The sequence below is a fragment of the Eschrichtius robustus genome, chromosome 7, assembly GCF_028021215.1.
Source record: "Eschrichtius robustus isolate mEscRob2 chromosome 7, mEscRob2.pri, whole genome shotgun sequence".
Classification (NCBI taxonomy): domain Eukaryota; kingdom Metazoa; phylum Chordata; class Mammalia; order Artiodactyla; family Eschrichtiidae; genus Eschrichtius; species Eschrichtius robustus.
Genome location: NC_090830.1, coordinates 123,143,185 through 123,165,005, shown reverse-complemented (window position 1 = coordinate 123,165,005; position 21,821 = coordinate 123,143,185). Strand labels below are relative to the sequence as shown.

The window sequence follows — 21,821 nt, the reverse complement described above, 5'->3', positions numbered from 1 at the left end:
TCAGCACCATCCACAAAAGTATTGAGGCAGACAGAGGAATTTTAGCACGTCATTTTTTCTCAGCAGTTCAGCAGAGATGGCCTAATCCAAAGCTGGCTGGCCATCAAGCTAAGAATACTGAATTCTTCTCCCTGTCCTTTTTCCAGCAGGCACTTTGTTTGGGGGTGAAGTTTCATCCTGAGTTATTGAAGAGTTATGGTCATGACACTTTGCTCTGGTTCTTAAAATAAAATGCTTTCCACAGGGAGCTGAATGCCCGGGGCTGCTCCCTGGAGATGGAGACTCCTCTCAGGGTCGCTGCCTTGCAGTTGGACAGACTGAGAGGGAAGGAAAGTCACGGCCACCTTACAGTGACCTGTGGCTGGCAGGGGGCGTGGGTGGGATGGAAGGGGAGGAGAAGAGTCTTTGATTGCCGTGACTGGGCGCTTCAGTGAGCTAGAAACACTAATGAGAGAACCATTAGGTTGTAGGTCAGTGGCTGGAATGTCTTCAGAGTGGGGCCTGACCATGATGTTATGTGGTGGGTGCTGCCCAGGGACTCACCAGGGAGGTGTGGGAAGCCCAAGGTGACCTAATGAGCTGAAGAGGAGAGCCTGGGAGGGTCGCTGGGAACACCCTCTGTCAATCACTCTGGATGAGCCAACCCAGTCTCACATCTGCCTTTCTTCCTTTTCCTTCTTGGTTTCTTCCCCCATCCAGTGCTTGAACGGAAAACAGATTTGGGAGAAGGAGGGTTTGGGAAACAAAGTCAAGTCCGGGTGGGGTTTGAGGTCTTTCTGATTGTTTCAATTTCTTACTTGCATCAAGCCCCAGACTTGGTGGGTGAAATCAGAGTGAATTGTGGGTTCATGCACCCTTATCACTTCAGGCACAAAGTAGCCTCTTTTTTATTTTTCTCTTATTGACGAAGTGTGGTCCATGGACCAGTGCTGATCTGTGGGTGTTTTCGTTTGTGTTTGTTATTTTACTACTCTACAATGAGATAACCACAGAAATTAGGATAAAGCTTCTAGAAATGTATACAACAATTTGGCATTGCTATGACATCTACGCACACTTTTATTGTGTTCTACCAATGCATTGGCCACCAATGGACTGGAAATTTTGAAAAAGGTCCTCTACCGCAGATAATGTGAGAATCACTGCTTGATGCTCTATTACTTCATCAGTAAAATGTTTCCTTAGGGCCTATTACATGCAGGTGTCAGTTCTAGGGGCACAAACCCCCAAGAAGTTCACAGTCCTGGCTTTGTATGGCTGGCTAATGACTTGAGGGTGATGGTCTAGTCCTTCCCTGTGTCAAGGTACATTCTGGAAGGAAATGTGCCATATCTTGATCTTCTCTGGTGTCTACGTAAGTCTCTGGCACAGTGCTGAGAACAGAGTAGAGAGCGCTCAGTCCTAACCACTGGACCGCCAGGGAATTCTCACCTCCCTGTTCTTCCTACACCCATTCTGAGATAAACTTCAGGGCACACAAACATGGACTGGAAATGGCTCTACTGCTGACCGGAAATAAAAACCCAAATCTAAAAATGACTGGAATCTATAACGAGTCGTCAAAGGAAGTTAAACTCTTGCTAGGCAGATCATATAGTCTTGTTTACCTGTTAATTATTTAAAAAAATTTTAGGGGGTGACTGGAGGCAAGGGTTCCTAAATAGATATGTACACCTTTGGTGCCAAGAAATGGTGCATGAATGATTTCATTGTGCTGCTGAATGGCAGGAGCACCCAACAGTCTCGATAGGAATCAAAGCACAGGAGAGCCTTAAAGAGGCCTTGGCAGTCAGCTGCCCCTCTGATTCTCTTATTTCACAGCAGAGGAACTGAGATGCAGAGAGAGTAAGTGGCTTGCCTTTTGGCAATAAATTGTAACAATTTTCAAGGATTTATGATGCAAACATAACTTACTCTGAGCTAGAGTTTGATAATACAGAGTCTCACCATTAAAAGGAACTCAGACGCAAAGGAAAACCTCAATGATTTGCCATTTATTTAGGTCAGAAGAAGGCCAAATACGTAAGTTAGCAAGAGTGTGCGTCTAAACTTGAGAGAGAACTTATCATGGGAAGTATCAAGCTGAGAGCATGAAGCTATGAACCCTAGGGCAGACTGAAGAAAAAGGGTTTAAGATCTACTGGAAATTGTTTCCTAAGTCCATTTTTATTAGTGTAAATGTAATATAGCATGAAGAGCTCCCCTAATCTTCAGGGTGGCCCATGTTTGGACCTTTCTGACAACACGCTAGTGCAGAGTTTCTCAGCCTTGGCACCATTGACATTTGGGGATGGGTGACTCTTTGTTGTGGGTACTGTCTTGTGCATTGAAGGATGTTTAGCAGCATCCCTGGCCTCTACCCAGTAAATGCTACTAGATCCCCTGTTGGGACAACTGAAAACGTCTCCAGACGTTGCCAAATGTCCCCTGGATGACAAAATTGCCCCCGGTTGAGAACCACTGCCTAGTGGTGTGGTTACTTATAGTTGTGGTAGAACTAAAACCTTTCCAGTGTGTTGTTGCTCAGCATCATTAGTCATTAGGGAAATGCAAACTAAAGCTACAGTGAGGTATCACCCCACACCTATAAGAATGGCTATGTTTAAAAAAAAAGACAATACCAAGTGCTGGCAAGGGTGCAGGAAAACTGGAAGTCTTATACACAGCCAGTGGGAATGCAAAATAGTGCAACCACTTTGGAAAACAGTTTGACGGTTTCTTTTTTTTTTTAATTAATTAATTTATTTATTTATTTTTGGCTGTGTTGGGTCTTCGTTTCTGTGCGAGGGCTTTCTCTAGTTGCAGCAAGCGGGGGCCACTCTTCATCGCGGTGCACTGGCCTCTCACTATCGCGGCCTCTCTTGTTGCGGAGCATAGGCTCCAGACGTGCAGGCTCAGTAGTTGTGGCTCACGGGCCTAGTTGCTCCGCGGCATGTGGGATCCTCCCAGACCAGGGCTCGAACCTGTGTCTCCTGCATTGGCAGGCAGATTCTCAACCACTGCGACACCAGGGAAGCCCCTGACCATTTCTTATAAAACTAAATATACTAAAAACTAATAAAACTAAAAAAAAAAAAAACTAGAGAAGAACTAAAGAGAAACACTGAGAAGTAAATGCTGAGCTTTTGTTATCACTTATTGTGTAACTTTACTGGTGAGAGCAAAAGAGCTCTTTAGCTATTTTTTCCCCCCCAAACAATGTTAAATTATATAAAAATATATGTGAAAAGGTCAAGGGAACATAAGTTTGTGAACCTGTACATTTCAGATTTTTTACCTACACACTCAATGTTCCTATGAGGCTTTGCTTAATGACAACAACAAAAAAACCTAAACATACACTTATTATGTGAGCCAGAGGTCCCACTCTGAAGTATTTATGCAAGTAAAGTGAAAACTTACATTCACACAAAAACCTGTATGTAAATGTTGATAGCAGCTTTATTTGTAATTGCCAAAAAAATAGAAACAACTTGAATGTCCTTCAACTTCTGTATGGATAAACACTCTGGAACATCTATACAGCGGAATACTACTCAGCAACAAAAAATAACGAACTACTGATATATACAACAACATGGGTGAATCACAAATACATTATGTTAAATGAAAGAAGCTACAGAATGTGTGATTCCATTTATAGACATCCTGGGAAGGGCAAAACTGTAGGGACAGAAAATAGATCGTGGTCACCAGAAGCTGGAGGTGAGCGAGAGGGTTGCCTACAAAGGGCCCAGGGAAATTTTTTTGGGTGATGGAACTCTTTGATGTCTTGATTGTCGTTGTGGTTACCTGGCTGCATGTGTTTGTCAAAACTCGCAGGACTATCTACTAAAAATTACATGGAGGACTATCAATTTCCTCCATGTAATTCATACATTCTACTCTATGTATTAATTTTTATTTATTTATTTATTTATTTATTTATTATGGCTGTGCTGGGTCTTCGTTTCTGTGCGAGGGCTTTCTCTAGTTGCGGCAAGCGGGGGCCACTCTCCATCGCAGTGCGCGGGCCTCTCACCATCGCGGCCTCTCTTGTTGCGGAGCACAGGCTCCAGATGCGCAGGCTCAGTAATTGTGGCTCACGGGCCCAGTTGCTCCGTGGCATGTGGGATCTTCCCAGACCAGGGCTCGAACCCGTGTCCCCTGCATTGGCAGGCAGATTCTCAACCACTGTGACACCAGGGAAGCCCCTATGTATTAATTTTAAAACATGAAAAAATGTGCCAGGGTTAAGAGAATTAAGTAAGCTAAAACAAATACAGTTCTCAATCTTTTCTAAGCTGAAAACTCATACTATTCTTAGTAAACTAAGTAGAACACAAACAGCAAAATGTTGTTTCCATAACAAAGGCCCAGACATTGTGCTGTAACATTCCCCAGGTACACCAAATGGCCTGGACAGTACGTGGCACACATAGGAAAGAGGCAGTCCCTGTCCTACAGGCAAAACAAACCTACCATACCAAGCTCTGGCCCATTAACTGGCCTCAGGCAGGTCTGGCTCCTTTCTGTTTTTGTTTTATGTCTTTGTTCACACATTTTTCCTTGGAAGAAAGAATGCCCTTCTCTCTCATAATCTCAATACTGTATTTCCCAAGTCCCACCTCTTTACTGAGACCTTTTTTTTTTTTTTTTTTAAAGTATCTTACCAGCGTACTCCGGAAAGCAGATAGCAGATACTAAGATGTACTTTGGTTACTTTTTCTTTTTTTTTTTTTTTTAATAGAATTCACATCACAGTCTTCATGATAGGATGTATTTTTTAAAAAATTTATTTATTTATGGCTGTGTTGGGTCCTCGTTTCTGTGCGAGGGCTTTCTCTAGTTGTGGCAAGCGGGGGCCACTCTTCATCGCGGTGCGCGGGCCTCTCACCATCGCGGCCTCTCTTGTTGCGGAGCACAGGCTCCAGACGCGCAGGCTCAGTAATTGTGGCTCACGGGCCCAGTTGCTCCTCGGCATGTGGGATCTTCCCAGACCAGGGCTCGAACCCGTGTCCCCTGCATTGGCAGGCAGATTCTCAACCACTGCGCCTCCAGGGAAGCCCGAGATCATTTTTTAAAATATCATAGGCTGTATCTTCTCTCCCTTTCCTGAACTCCTGCAGTATTTATTGCCTGCATGGTTGAGCAGACACTTCCCATATCATTTTCCTTAAACCTATTTATTTTTCCGTTCTGTGCAAATATATGCATGTCCTGTATTCACATGTTGTTAGAGGGGGTCCTGAGCAAGTGTCTAATAAGTGTTTCACGATGACGATGATGATGATGATGATGATGATGATGGTATCAAAGCAATGGATGGCCTGGTTCTTTTCCGGTTTTGCTTACATTGGGGTTTTTTAAAAGGCCAGATTTGGCTGGTAGATGCAGTGGAAAGTGGATCTAGAGGAACAGAAGGAGAATATCCAGCATTCCTCTTAATCACCTCAGTGTGAGAAAGTTATGCAGATGAGAAATCAAGAATTTTAATTGGTAAATGTACTCATCTTGAGATAAGAGTGTGTGTTTCCAGCCCCGCTAAGCCAACTTTAGGGCTGGGGTTACAGTTCCCCAGAGAGAATATTTTCGCCTGTACCCACACTGAGCTGCCAAGAATAATGTTTTAGGTGTAAGACTAAAAAGTTCTCCCAGAAAGCTGTCTTCAAGGTCAAGGGGACCATCTTGAGCTGAAATGAGAGATGTACTGACAGGCAGGGAAGGGCTGAGTGAGGCAGAGCTCACTGGGGGGTAATTGGCGTCTGGCCCCCCATGTTGGAAACTCTTCCCCTTATCCTTACTGTTCTCCATTTATTTTCTTAAAGATGAAAATGCAAAGAAAATATCAGTAAAACAAACTGCAATAAGAGAAGCTATAATAAAAGATAATGTACTAAAAAATAATTTCAATACAGTAAAAAATGAAAGTCCACAAAGGTCAAGACTTCTGTCGTACTGGAAAGTCTAGAAGATACAAACCAGTGACCTAGGTTGTTGAAGCAAAAAATCCAAAAGGATTCTTTTTGGGTGAAACTTATAGAGCGCCAGGTAAAAGGTCCAGTCAAGGCCTAGCAGAGGGCTTGGTCCAAAGGGTCTCTGGCTATCCTTGTTCTTTGGTTTCAGCCACAGGTGGGCATCTGAGGCTGGAAACACCCACAAGGTTGTGTTCAGCTGTGTACGGTCAGGCCACTCAAGATGGCTGTTCTCTTGCTCTCTGTCCGTCCCCTGCTCGACCAGTCCCTGCTTCACTCACATGACTATCCAATGCTCTTAATTATAGGGCTTAATTAGTCCCGGTAACTGATGAGCCCACCTGACGTCAATTCCCCTATAAATGGGAGCCTCCTTCTCCCCCCCACCCCCTCACTGTAGTAAAGACTGCTGCCATGTCCTGCCCGTTGTCTGCTGCGCATGGTGGGGTGTCGCTCCAGGACGCTTTGTGTAAGATCCCCTGTCCAATAAATGATTGATCCCTGTCGCTTTCTGTGGGTTCTTTCTTTGGTCTCATGGCTGGGCAACTACAAGTCTTGTAGGCCTGTGCTCTATAGCCCAGCAAGGTGTTTTCCCCAGAAAGCCAAAGATCAGCAAAATTCAACTGAAACTGTGATCAGACCTCTCCCTCTCTCTCTAAGCGGCTCTACCCCAAGCCAGGGTAGATTAAGCCCACGTGAAACCTCTTATACATAGGACATAACCCTTTGGATTTCCAACAGGCAGAGTGTTGTCTTTGTTGACTTCCACTGAAACCCCCATGGCCTTGGTCAGAAGTTTGTGGGCAAAATAAAAAGTGGATCATAGAAGGAATTGCAGAATGTTACCTAGAAGGATGAGTTTAAATGCCTACAAATATTTATTCTATTTCAGTTCCCTCTGGTATAATTCCACAGAGGTCAAGTTTATCAAAACTCAGGAGTCTTCTTCCCTCCAAAGTGGATGACAGGCTGAAGATGTTTTCTTGAAGCAAGAAGGGGTAAGTCTGTCCTCTGAGTTCCAACTCCCATGAAATTTGAAAATGATAAAGTGACACACTGGAATTCAAGCTTGCAGATCCCACATTTACTAGTTACTAACAGATAATAATGCTGGAAGGATTGTGGCTTCAAAGAACATGTTTTGGAAATTATGTAAGTATTTATACAATGGATTATGAAAACCTTTTAAAAACAAACTTGGGTATTTACGTCACAGACCTTCAGACTCCAAAAAGTTGTTATGCTCTGTATGTCAATTGCCATTCGCTAGCATGAAGTCTTTTAAAAAATATTGCCTTGCAATGAAATAATGAGAGAAAACCACAAGAAAAATAAGGTTCATGAGCCCTCCCTCCAGACCACTACTCTTGCATAATTTAAGGGGTAGATAAAGAATATCTATCAGTGTAGGGAAATTACAAACTGTGACAAGAAATAAGGATAGAAAATGGAAGCAAGCCCTAACATAAGTAAACTGAAACTTCATAAAAAGGGAAGAACGTATTTACTTTTTCCCATTTTAATAAAATTTGTGGGACAAGGGATGAAATGATTTAATTCTGGGAGGAAAAACATGCACTTTTCATCTTCAAAGCTCTTTCATTTGAATAAAATAGCTCCATGAAATTTAAAAAGTATCTAGTTTGATTAGCACTTATTGTAATTTTTCAAAATGTTGTGCTTTTTAATTTGATAGATCAGAGACCCTCATGATACACTTGAAGATCAATTAAGTGCTTTTAATGTATTTTGTCCATAATAATCATCACTTTAATCTTTCATTATCTAATAGGAACATTTGCATATGGGAATCATTCTTTTTTCTTTTCTTTTTTAAAAAAAAATAGTTCTCTAAACTAGTGGTCACTGGGACTCTGTAAGATGTAGAATGCTGGATCTCAAAACAGAGTGGCTGGAAAATAGCAGGTTGTAGATTAATACCAATAATATAATGCCTATAACATTTAAAAAGTAACAAGACAATATTCTATGATGTATCTATGCATGGTATAGGCACAAAATCTTGGGAAAAGATGCGTATTAAATTCATGATAGAAGTTGCCTCTGGGGAGGGAGAGGGGGAAATGGTGCTGGGCTAGAAATCAAGGGGCTTCAACTTTATTTTATTTATTTATTTTTTTAAAAGCTCTTGAAACATGGCCCAGTGTTAATATTAATAAATTCTAGTAGCTAGTGCCAAATAGATATCTGTTGCCAATTATCTTTACTTTTCCATTTTCTTTATCCTCCTGTTTAATAAAACGTTAAATTTTAAGGCAATGGAAAAAGCCCAGTTGAGTTCAGTCAAACTCTATTATGGATTTGCCAACCATAAATGAAGCAACTGTTTTGGGAGGGAAGCAAACATAAACTCCAATGATAGAAAAATCAAATCTGACCCTTTGTATAAGGTCCTTCTGTTTCATTCTTGGATGAGAATGAGTCTGACTCCCCCAAAAAGAACCCTCCAGGGCTGCTGTCAGTAACAGCACTTCCTGTTGTTTGCACCTCCATGGACCCAGTTTTCCCTTTCATTGCTCTTGTACCCCTTTCTCCTTCCTGGAATCCCCTATCCATGTGTTTGTTGGCATAATCAACATAACAGTTCGTAGTAAAAAAATTTTTTTACTGCACTACCATATAAGGTTTGGGAATATAGGCGAAACACATCAAGGTAATTATAAGTAAGATTCTACCCCATTTAGTCAATTTATCTTTATTCAGTTGAACTTGCTAATCAGGCCTTTATTCTAACATCAGATTTCTTTCTCCTGCTCCTGTCTATAGCTGAAGCCAGGATTCTCTTAATTCTCTTGGTCACTGGGCAGGTGAGAGCTTCCTGTCTGGCAAGACCCTATACCAAACAGTTATCAGGCACTCTGGTCTCCTACTCCCCACAGTCCACTTGATTTAGCTGCCCTTGTTTTCTGAGCATGTGTCCGCTAGGACACTCTCTCAGCTACTGCCATTGGCTTTTCATCCTGTTGTACCTCTGCCAGGTCACGTATTTATTCTGTTCTGGTCGGTTTTCTAGGCCTTCAGTTTGGAAACTCCTCATCCTGTTTCATGGGTGACTGGTAGAAGGATTTTTCAAATCTGCATATATTTAGGGGAGATTTATAAAAAAACGGCAAATATGCTGGAATTTTCAGAAGTATAGACATTACTATAGAGAAAAGAAAAATAGAAATACAGAGGAATACCTTAGCCATAGGGGTGAGCAAAAAAATCGATTTCTAGTTCAACCTATTAGCAATCCATTTTAAACCTATTCCTTAGAATCTATCCACACCACCCAGGGAAATAATCACCAGTGAGATGATGTTCATATTCCACTGCCCTTATGGGACAGGGACGTGAAAAATATCTGACTCTGGGACTTCAGCTCAGCTGCTCTGGAAAACAGACTTTAGAGGTGAACAATTCCAACATGAGATTGGTGTTTAGACTGGATGACTGTTAAGGTCCTTTCAACTCTGGGATCCCACGATTCTATGAACATAAATTGTTTTCTAGAAAGAAATTAACATGTCAAGTTATATTTGCACCCATTTATACAGAGTGACCAGACTTGACAGAAGTTCCAGTTAGTTTACCGACTTATTTAAAAAAAAAACAAAAAAAAAAAAACAGGTCTTGCAGCAACAGGGGTTGGACTGCTTCATGGAAAAATTTATCTGCAGCACTACAAACTGAAAAAGGAATTTAGAAGGCCTCTGTGTATGGTCCTCTCCCAGCCGTGCTTGTCTTCTCTTCTTCAAAGTCTGATGTTGGCTGTAAAGTTTATCAAGTAATTTCTCTAGCAGAGCTTGAGAATCCTTTCTGTGGCATCAGGGTTCCCAGCAGATGAATTTCAGGGGATGGAGGGGGAGGGGGTCATCGTTACTTGGATTCCAAAAGTAAAATCGTAAGAAAAGTATTGTCCTAGAGAATACATTTTCAAAATTACATCTAAGGGGCAAGTAGGTAATGAGAAAATAATTTTGATTTGCAACAAAAAGCCCTGTTGTGGCTATAGTGACTGCATTTCTTATTGAATAATTCAAGGATATTAAAATGAGGTTCAAATAAGAGGAAAACCTAAATGCCAGGAAGAAAATGCTGACTGATGTCTTTAGCCTGATGTCATAGCTTCCCATAGAAAATTGTGGACTTTTGTTTGAGTTTTAACCAAGAAAATGGTAGCTCGTTTTATATTGTAGATGTGTATCTGAAATGTGATTATACAATAGACTTTGATCAATTGAATCACCTTCTGCACACTTTAACACTTGATGACTCATCACATTTTCCTCTAATTATTCTTCTGAGTGCAATCAGAAGGTAAGTTCTTTGGAAAGGTTTCGGATGTTAGTATTCAGCCCAGGCATATAGATAGGCTTCAGTAAACATTTAACAATTTGCATTTCCGAGATGCTTTGTATTAATTTCTAAGTGATTGTCAATTAGCCAGGACTTTATTGCCCTCCATAACCCACCCTGCCCCCGCAGTGGTTGTTAATGATGTGTAATGTAATGTACTAGGGACTGCTATTTAAAGGTCTTCTGCTCAATTGAATTCAATAGTCTACTCCATCCTAGGATTCTGTGGATGTGGAAGTTTGAATTTTCATAAATCAGGGGAAATGGTGGGAAAATACTGTGGGGGGTAAGACCATGAACATGAGTTCGGTAGGGTACGCTCAGAAAGAAAAGCACATATTCCATCATGCACGAGAACAGAAAAAAGTCATGGCCTGAGAAAGGAAATGGGGTGAAACAAAAGAAGCTACTAATATTAAAAAACGTGATCTTTAATCAACAAATGCAGAAGTGTCCTTGGATCTTGCACCTTTGGACGTCTTGAGTATCTGCGATTACCCAGGACATCGTGGTACCATGTGGAGTTAGGGAGAAGGAGGCCATGGAATAAACTCCAACCTTGGCTCCCCAACTCAAGCTGGGGTTTGGAGAGTCGCTCTCTTGCCTGAAACCCAAGCTGCCACCCACCAGGCAAATCATGGCGTGAATCAGAGAGCCCAGTGGGAGGGGCCTGGGGAGGCGGAGTGCCCATTTCAGTATCCATAAAAGGGCATTTTGGTGTCCTAGGTAGAACAGTCATGTGAGGAAGAGAAGGTGGGCTCTGGAGAAAAGTGCTTGGGTCCCCAGAGCTCTGACAGCCACTTCCCAGCTCTGGAATCTTAAGCAGGTCATTCGCCCCACCAAGCCTCAGTTTCTTCATCAGGAAAATGTGCTGATACAGGACTTGTCTCACAGTGTTCTCGCAGATCGAGCGATGTGATCCATAAGAGCATGTAGTGTAGTGCTAAGTAAAATAAGAAACACTAAAAAAAAAAATTAGCTATCATTTCAAAGTATTTTCCCAAGTTATGCATTGTTCCTGAACTATTACCCTATTTTTCCAATTCCTACTCTAAGACAGACCCCTCTCCCCCAATGCATAGCTATAGTTATTAATATGAACAGGATGTACACAGGGATGTAGTTTCTTGTGACAGGGATGTAGTTTCTTGTGGGCCAGTAGAACTGCTTCTGTTAAGGGCCATAACCCTCCCTTTCCTTATGATTTGCCTCTGACTGTGGCCCTCTCTTCCCCAACTGAGGTGTAGTAATGAATTCAGATAATTAACATCTCTTGCTGTCACTAGGTTTTCCTATTGTTTATGGTTTTCTGTTGTCTAATGACTACACGTCTGGGACTCCTATTTTTAACAAACATTTAAAACCTGACAGATGACAGCTCTTGGGTTATAATTGTTCATTAAAAATAAGATTCTCAACAGGTAGCTGTTAAAACAGAAGGGAGACTGACTTCTTAGGGAGGGTCACCTGATAACAGTGATTATTTTGACACAGCTGGAAAAACCGTATAAGAGGAACAGAAAATACCAGGTCAACACCAGTGCTCTCAATCAAGGGAACTAAGAGCCATAAGTTTTGCAACCGACTGATGCAGCAGTGGCAATGCCAAGACTCTGCTTCAGTCTGCCTGCACCCTGTTCTGAAGGGGTGACCTTCTTGGAAGTGGGTGAATTGACCCGGCTATTTCTGGCAACAGTTCCGGTTCTCAGGCTCTTTATTCTAACAGTGCCACTTCTAAAGTAAGAAATATGTTGTCTGCCTGATACCAAGTCCTCAGGGCCAAACACATTCTTTCAGTGATGGAGGGGAAAGTCTTGCATACATTGAACAACAAACTAAAATATAAAGAAGCGCATATAACTTTTTCCTAGCTATTCTTGGGCAACTCACCTGGCTTGAAGCTGATGTACCATCTTTTCCCAGAATGAGGAAGGACACACACACACAAATGCAAAACACACATTTGCATGCATATGTATATATATTTAAAAATTCTAGAACCTATACTTTTCTTACCTGTTATTATATAATGTTGGAATTGGCTATAAAGAAGAAATGTTTATCTGTGAAGATATAAGAAATAAGTCTAAGGAAAACTGTAGACATTATTTGTCCCTTCCCTACCATTATTTTCTTACTTGTTTTGTTGTATTTTTGTTAGTAGTATTAGAAAGTTTTCACTTTTAACTTCTTTCCAGAGGTGTGCCAACAATTCCTACATCTCTGCATCATGCCATACCCTGAAACCCAAATCTCTTTTCTCAGCTGCTTGGTGGACTTCTCACCCTGCGTGTCCATGTCAAACTCAAGAACCTCCAACCACACATCTGACTCTGTTTCCTTGAACTTCCCCCACCCCAACCCCCAACAAGACCTGCTACTGGTCTTGCCTTCCTTTCTGTGATTTTTGCCTTTCTCACCTCGTCTTGACTCACTTAACCCATCTCCCCTTTTCCAGTCCTACTCACCTGTCCACCCCTCCTGTTTTTGTCAAGTACATGCGATGGAACTCAAACCTGACTCGAGAATTCATTTACTTAAAACCTTCCATGACTCTCTTTGTCCTTCAGAATGAACTCCAAAATTCCTGGTAAGATCTATATAAACTCCTTCCCGGTCTAGCCTTTTCCTGTTTATCGGGAGTCTTTTCCCACTGCACTAGCCTTGGCAGGCTTACACTCCAGCCATGCATATGTTCTTGCTGTCTTCGGAATCCAGCCTATTCTTTCTTGCCTCCCTGCCTTTGGAAAGTTCTCTCCTCTGCTTGGAATGCCCTTTTCATCTTGGCAAAAACTACAAAATCAACCAAGTTCCAGCTCACTTGATACTTTGTAGGAGATGCTCTTCTTAATTATCCAAGCCTGTTTTAGAATCTGTTCCCTTTTTGGCGGTCTCACGGTAAACCTTGCGTAATTCAATTAGGGACTTGCATTGGCTGCTTCCTCCACCAGGCTGTGAGCTCCTTGGGGGCCAGGATTGGCAACGGTGTGTTTCCATTACCTAAGATGGTACCTGGCTTCTAGTTGGAGTGCAAAAAATGTTTCTGGACAGAAAAATATAAATTAACCCGTTAATTTTGATCTCTTAAAAAACCCATTAGAGAGTTACTGGGTTTGCCTTCTAGGAGAGCGTGAACTTTCAGGAAAACACCCTTGGTTAAAAGTAGGTAGTTAACAGCTCATTGGAGCTAGGAAAAGATCTTAGCTGTTACCCTGTTCAACCAGCAGCCTTTTTCAAATTCAACATTGTGGTGAAGAGATATAAAACGATTCCCCCAAACTTACTGGGAGCAGAGGGTGTTAGAACCCATGCAGGTCCCTATACCTAGTTTGGGGGCCTTTTTTTCTGATGCTTCCGTTGGAAGTGTCCAGAATAGGAATTATTTGCAATACTCTCCTGTCATAGATTTAACCTGCCATATAGATGTGGGTAATTCTACAGGTCAGACAAACTGCTAGTTTATATAAATAAATACTGAAACAAAAACTGTTGTACTTGAGCCCTAGGCAGTAAATCAGGTTGAAAGGGAGTAGCTAAAAATGTCAACGGCTCTGCCCATGAAGGATGTTGGAAGTCATAGGATAAGAGAAAAGGCAAGTAGTCAGACAGAGAATTTAGGCTTGATGAGGTTCAGATGATCAGACTTTGGGGCTGCCTATTTAAATAATGTGAACCTTTTTGGTTTAAACTCTGTGGGTCCCTCATGTCCCAGGGGATTTTATGTCCTTCCTCTGAGCAGGAAAGCTCCGGGTGCCATTGGAAAGGCTGCTTTCTCAGCATCCCGAGAGCCACACCCAAGGTCCTCTCTGAAGATAAGGAACAAGTGCAAAACAAAACAAAAATTCATCTTTGTCAAACCTGAGAGAAGGAATTGAAATTAGAATTTGGGAGCATGGATTTATTAATTTAAAAGATTAGGTGAGTATGTACTGAGTGCTAAGCATGGCCATCCTTGTTTTCTAGATGAGGAAGTGAGGCTTGAAGAGGCAAATAATTGGCCTAAGGTCAGATCCAGTGACAGAAAACCTAAGACCCAGGTCTGCTGGCATCACAACCATTCTGCTCTGCTGCTTCTTCATTCAGTGTGGCAAAAATACTTGGGGCTTTTTACTGTGGCTGAATTCATTTGCCTATGCCAGGAGAAGTGGAACCCAACCCAATCATGGAAAGGGTTCTAGAAAGCAAGGCAGAAGACTTGGTTCTAGTTCTGGCTGAGATTCACCATCTAGGAGCAAGTGTTTAGTGGGAATGGTGGTGAGATTTTGGGAGAAAATAAAGGATTTGTTGGGTGTAGGCAATGGTCATGTGCTTGACATATAACCATAGCACCTCTGAGGCCCCCTACATCACACGTGACAGAACTCTTAGGGCCTGGAACTGAGACTACCCATGTCAACATGACTTGCTTGTTTGTTCCAGGAACCCTTCCCTCAGGAACGATAAGATTGTAAACCAATAATAATTGCACAGTTTGCCTCAGGAAATTCCTGCAGATCAGTTTATCCAAAGCAACAGGTAAACAGCCGGCTATTCAAACAACAGTTAGTTAGTCAAGACCCCCTCGCCCTGCTGTTTCCACTGATCCTATGATGCTACGAGATCTGCCCCATCTCAGTCAGCTCCACCTTGAAAGACCTGCTGTAAGTCACTTGAGACCAGATCCTAAAACCCTATAAATATCCATTTTGGCTTTCTCTTCTGAGAAATGAAGATTTTGTCAAGACGGCATTCTCCCTTACTGCACCAAGTTCTGATAAATTTAGCTTTGCTGTTATCAACAAGTGGTCTGGTGACCTTTTGCGGACTTCCAGGCCCATTTTATTGATGTGGAAACTGAGATTCAGAGAGAGTGAGTAAATGCATTCAAGTCACACAGGCAGTAATGTAGACTAGTGGTAGGCCAGAATCTGGCAGAACCAGATTCAAATCTGGACGTCTGCTCTCAAGACCAGGTTACCACGAAAGCCTTCACTTCTTAGCTGTAAGATGAGAGAATTGCGTTGGCTCATGAAGACTGAGATTCTCCCTTGCTTGCCTTCAACTTTGATAAAAACAAATTGAACTATTTTCAAAGCTAGAAGAAATTTTCTCCCCTTCTGTCTTTTGTTGAAATGTTTTCTCCAATTTTTGTCTTATATGTTTTTGTCTACAGAAATAAAAATGCAAGCCTAGTAGAAAAGGACCCTATCACATTTCTTTTAATTGTGGTAAAAAACAAATACCGTAAAATTCACCATTATAACCATTTGAAAGCTCACAATTCAGTGGCATTTAGTACATGTGAAAAGGGGCAATCATCATTCCTCTCCAATTCCAGAACATTTTCATCACCCAAAGGGAATGGTGCACCCATTCAACATTCTGCATGACCCCCTACCCCGGCCTCTGGTGACCATTTATCCACATGCTGTCTTTATAGATTGGCCTATTCTGGACATTTCATATAAATGGAATAATGTAACATATGGCTTTTGTGTCTGATTCTCACTTAGCATAAAGCTTTCAAGATCCCGTCAGATTTTGTCTTTTGTAATAGTCATGATATATCTTTGACACTGAATGGTAGCAAAGGAACAAGCCAAACACATGAATTATTATGGTTGAGAGTTTTTCTCCTACAGGGAGAGGCAAAGAAGTGGTCCTCAAGGGCAACAATGGGAAGGGAAACCGTTCACATCCCTTGGCCACTTGACCTAAGGATTGCTCTCATCACTTTCCCTGGGCCCTGGGCTGAGCCTGATGATGAGACGACATGCAGGAAGGGTAAGGAGCCCATCATCTGACTTGGCCGTGATTTTGTTGACCTGCCTGGTCTTTTCCTTGCATAGTCCTTGTATGGACATGAGGACAGTGCAGCAAGCTATTGGAAGATGCCTAGTAACAGGGTGAGATTTCAGCTGGGCTCCAGCTTGCCCTTAGGACAGTTTATGTTCAGTTTCACCAGACTAACTGGAAAGAGGTTGCAGGACAGTTTTTCTGTCCATGCCTAGCAGGAACCATTGCTCTCTTAATTTCTTACACAAAGAGAAATCAGTCTTTTTGATGTGATTGTGGAGTTCAGGTACTCCTTCAGGTGTGCCAAGGTGCTGGTGTTGGTGAGCCAGTCTCTTTGAGATGTTTAGATTGAGAAGGATGCTCTTGATGAACCGTTCGGATAAGTGCATAGAAGGAAGTTTCTACTGCAGCACACGCAGAATCCTCTCCTATCAGACGCCTAAAAATGTCAAAGAAAGGAAATGGTGTGCCTAATACTGACAAATCTAAATCATGATTTGATGCCAGAGACTAATATAAGTCTTTTCTCCCGTGACAGCACCACACTTAGAAAATTTACTCCATCATTTCCTATTCCAGTTAATGTCAAATTGAAAATTGTTGCTTGATAAATTGTTAGCAGGAAATGTTATGTTTTTTCCTTAGAGGATTTCTTTTTCTTTCTTTCCCCCGTCTGAGTTGTGTGTGATGTGCGATGTAAAAATACAAAAAGAAAAGCCAAAAAATGTCATTAGGTTTCCTCTTTTCAACATTTATGGTAAAGACAAAGTGTCACAGTGAGTTCAAAAATATTTATCTTATAAATATTGCATAGAAAATCATAAGTTGAGATAAATGTCACAGAAGCCATTGAAACATATGACCACAGTCAATTTATGAGCAACTTAAAATATAGAAGCTCTCCAGGGTACTAAGATTGCTGTGAAATTATAAAACATTAGCTTTCTTTTCAAATATGGCAAGCATCTAGGCAGGAATTCTGAACGCGGGGTCAGTAGATCCGTTGGAAATGATTGTGACACTTATCATGTATGTGCATCTTTCTGGGGTGAAGATCATAACCTTTCTTCCCTTTTCTTTTTTTCTTTTGTAACTTTAAGGGGTTGTTGACCTAAGGATAAGAAGATTCTTTGCTCTAAGAGGTGGTTGGACTACAGTGATTTTAAAGTGATTCCAATCCTGAGATTCTCTGAAATCAGCCTTGAATTTTTTTTTTTCAATTTTTATTTATTTATTTATTTATTTATGGCTGTGTTGGGTCTTCGTTTCTGTGCGAGGGCTTTCTCTAGTTGCAGCAAGTGGGGGACACTCTTCACTGCGGTGCGCGGGCCTCTCACTTTCGCGGCCTCTCTTGTTGCGGAGCACAGGCTCCAGACACGCAGGCTCAGTAGTTGTGGCTCACGGGCTTAGTTGCTCCGCGGCATGTGGGATCTTCCCAGACCAGGGCTCAAACCCGTGTCCCCTGCATTGGCAGGCAGATTCTCAACCACTGCGCCACCAGGGAAGCCCCAGCCTTGAATTAATCAAGGATATTTTCATAGCTGATATGTTGCCGCTAACAAGCAGTGGGTTGGCTGTATAACATATTGGCTCTTGTTGATTGTTTGCAAATAAGTTGCCCACCAATCACTATCGAGCCTTTGGCTGTTCTTTTATTTTTCTTAAATATGCATTTATTTATTTATTTGGCTGTGCTGGGTCTTAGTTGTGCCGTGCATGTGGGATCTAGTTCCCTGACTGGGGATCAAATCCAAGCCCCCAGCATTGGGAGTGTGGGGTGTTAACCGCTGCACCACCAGGGAAGTCCCCAAGCCTTCGGCCATTCTTAATGTCTGCTAACAGGATGTAGCCTATTATATCAAATCTCCCTGTAATTGTCACTGTTTAAATAACTGTGTTTATTCCTCATTGAACAAGTATTTATTGAATAATATTATTTGTAAATTAATTGATTTAACATATTTGGTCGGTTTAAATATGTTTCATTGCCTTCCCTAAAGAGTAGATGACATTCTACGAAGGAATATTTCATAATACAGGTCCACAATTTCTCACTCTCAATTCCCAAATCTAGAAAGCTCTGAAGATAGAGTTTTTTCCATAACTCACTTGAGAGTAAATGCGACCTGAATTGAACTCATTTGGCAGTAACATCTGACCTGAACTGGCATGAGGCTTTTTATAGTCATTATTTATCTACTCAGTATGAACAATCATACATTTTGCTGCAGAGACATTAATGTTTGATTATGGAATGCTGACCTGGGACCCTGCTTAAGGTGTTCTGTAATATGTAATCTGTGTACCGTATTGTCTTCCTAGAATCCCCCAAATCCTGAATTCCAAAACGTATCTGCCCCCACAGGCTCTCAGGTAAGAGTCTGTGGACCTAGACCATATATTTTTGCCTAAGAAGCTTTTGTAATTCTGTGTGTATGTGTCTGTGCGGTCACATTTAAAAGAAGAACAAAGCACCTTTCTCATCTCTCCAAACTGGACTGACACACAATAAATTATTTTTGACCTTTGAGAAATGAACTTTAAAAAACACTTGTTCACAATTATGCCAACAGGCAGAGCACGGGCTCTGCCCCGCAAGGCACTGCCTATCAGGGCGTGAACCGAACAGATGAAATGCTGCACACGGATCAGAGAGCCAACCATGAAGGCCCATGGCCTTCCCATGGCACACGCCAGCCCCCATATGGTCCTTCTGCCCCCGTGCTCCCCATGACAAGTCCCCCTCCATCCGACTACCAGCTCCCACCAAGCATGCAGAATCACATTCCTCAGGTATCCAGCCCTGCTCCCCTGCCCCGGCCAATGGAGAACCGCACCTCTCCTAGCAAGTCTCCATTCCTGCACTCTGGGATGAAGATGCAGAAGCCAGGTCCCCCAGTACCTGCCTCACACATAGCACCTGCCCCTGTGCAGCCCCCTATGATTCGGCGGGACATCACCTTCCCACCTGGCTCTGTTGAAGCCACGCAGCCTGTGTTGAAGCAGAGGAGGCGGCTCACGACGAAAGACATCGGAACCCCGGAGGCATGGCGGGTAATGATGTCCCGCAAGTCTGGGCTGCTGGCAGAGAGCACGTGGGCATTAGACACCATTAACATCCTGCTGTATGATAACTACAGCATCATGACTTTCAACCCCAGTCAGCTCCCAGGGTTGCTAGAGCTCCTTGTGGAATATTTCCGATGTTGCCCGATTGAGATCTTTGGCATTTTAAAGGAGTATGAGGTGGGTGACCCAGGACGGAGAACACTACTGGACCCTGGGAGGTTCGGCAAAGTGTCTAGTCCAGCTCCTGTGGAGGGGGAGGAGGAGGAATACCTTCTAGGTCCTAAACTAGAGGAGGAAGAAGAGGAGGAAGTAATTGAAAATGGTGAGGAGATGGCCTTTGTGGGCAAGGACAAAGCCGCCTCAGAGAAGAGTGAGGAGAAACTGATTAGTAAGTTGGACAGGCTTCCAGTAAAGATCATGCAAAAGAATGACCCGTTTGTGGAGGACTGCTCAGGTCAGCGTGGGCGCGTGCAGGAGTTTGACAGTGGCTTGCTGCACCGGCGGATTGGTGGCGGGGGACACCACTGAGCATATCCAGATCCACTTTTTTTTTTTTTTAATAAATTTATTTATTTATTTATTTTTGACTGTGTTGGGTCTTCGTTTCTGTGCGAGGGCTTTCTCCAGTTGTGGCGAGCCAGGGCCACTCTTCATCGCGGTGCGTGGGCCTCTCACTGTTGCGGCCTCTCCCGTTGCGGAGCGCAGGCTCCAGACGCGCAGGCTCAGTAGTTGTGGCGCACGGGCTTAGTTGCTCCATGGCATGTGGGATCTTCCCAGACCAGGGCTCGAACCCGTGTCCCCTGCATTGGCAGGCAGATTCTCAACCACTGCACCACCAGGGAAGCCCCCAGACCCACTTTGAGAGCAAAACAGAGCTGCTGCCTTCCCGGCCTCAGGTACCCTGCCCACCAGTCACTCGGAAGTATGTCACAGCAGTAGAGGGTACACCAGGGACAACAGAGCAGGAGGGCCCCCCGACCGATGGCCCTCCAGAAAAACGGGTCACAGCCACTGTGGATGACATGTTGTCCTCCCGGTCTAGCACGCTGACCGAGGAGGGAGCTAAGAGTGTAGAGGCCACCAAGGAAAGCAGCAAGTTCCCATTTGGCATCAGCCCAGCACAGAGCCATCGGAACATCAAGATCCTAGAGGATGAACCCCACAGTAAAGAGAGACCCCACTGTGTGCCCTTCTGGACTGGCAGGATTCCCTTGCCAGACGCTGCATCTGTGTCTCCAATACCATCCGAAGTCTGTCATTTATGCCAGGCAACGACTCTGAGATGTCCAAACACCCGGGGCTGCTGCTGACCCTGGGCAAGCTCATCCTTCTGCACCACAAGCACCCAGAACGGAAGCAGGCGCCACTGACTTCTGAGAAGGAGGAGGAGCAGGACCAAGGGGTGAGCTGCAGCAAAGTGGAGTGCTGGTGGGACTGCTTGGAGATGCTTCGGGAGAACACCTTGGTCACACTCGCCAACATTTCGGGACAGGTGGACCTCTCCCCATACCCCGAGAGCATCTGCCTGCCTGTCCTGGATGGACTCCTACACTGGGCAGTCTGCCCTTCAGCTGAAGCCCAGGACCCCTTCTCCACCCTGGGCCCCAACGCCGTCCTCTCCCCACAGAGACTGGTCTTGGAGACCCTCAGCAAACTCAGCATCCAGGACAGCAATGTGGACCTGATCCTGGCCACACCCCCCTTCAGCCGCCTGGAGAAGTTGTACAGCACCATGGTGCGCTCCCTCAGTGACCGAAAGAACCCGGTGTGCCGGGAGATGGCTGTAGTACTGCTAGCCAACCTGGCACAGGGTGACAGCCTGGCAGCCCGTGCCATTGCAGCGCAGAAAGGCAGCATCGGTAACCTCCTGGGCTTCCTGGAGGATAGCCTTGCTGCCACACGGTTCCAGCAGAGCCAGGCCAGCCTGCTCCCGCTGGAGCAGAACCCGCCCGTTGAGCCAACTAGTGTGGACACGATGCGATGGGCTGCCCGTGCGCTGCTGGCCCTGGCCACGGTGGACGAGAGCCACTCGGAGTTCACGCTGTACGAGTCATGGCTGTTGGACATCTCAGTATCGCCGTCGATGAACTCATTGGTTTCACAAGTCATTTGCGATGTACTGTTTTTGATTGGCCAGTCATGACAGCCGTGGGACACCTCCCTCCCTGTGTGCGTGTGCGTGTGTGGAGAACTTAGAAACTGACTGTTGCCCTTTATTTATGCAAAACCACCTCAGAATCCAGTTTACCCTGTGCTGTCCAGCTTCTCCCTTGGGAAAAAAGTCTCTCCTAGTTCTCTTTCCTCCTCCTTCTCGCCCCTTCTTCCTCCCGATCTTTCTATTCCGTCCTCACTTTACTCCCCTCAGGACCCTGCCCTATTTGAAAAGACAAAGCTCTGCCTACATAGAAGACTTTTTTAATTTTAACCAAAGTTACCGTCGTTTACAGTGAGTTTGGGGAAAATAAAATAAAAATAAAAATGGCTTTCCCAGTCCTTGCATCAAGGGGATGCCACATTTCATAATGTTTTTAATGGTTAAAAAAACCAAAAAAAAACCCCTGAAGGACAAAAATGGTGACTGCTGAACTGTGTATGGTTTATTGTTGTACATTCACAATCTTGCAGGAACCGAGAAGTTCACAGTTGTGGACAAACCCCGTT

At 43.6% G+C, this 21,821-nt stretch overlaps 1 protein-coding gene across 1 annotated transcript; it reads left to right on the top strand.

Moving 5' to 3' along the window:
* The first annotated feature begins 18,725 nt into the window (after window positions 1-18,725).
* Window positions 18,726-21,483, top strand: LOC137767796 (AT-rich interactive domain-containing protein 1A-like). The gene is given in 4 exon segments (XM_068549052.1): window positions 18,726-19,673; window positions 19,675-19,694; window positions 20,008-20,327; window positions 20,330-21,483. Coding segments are annotated over 4 exon segments (2,262 nt in total). The 3' UTR covers window positions 21,304-21,483.
* The last annotated feature ends 338 nt before the right edge of the window (window positions 21,484-21,821 follow it).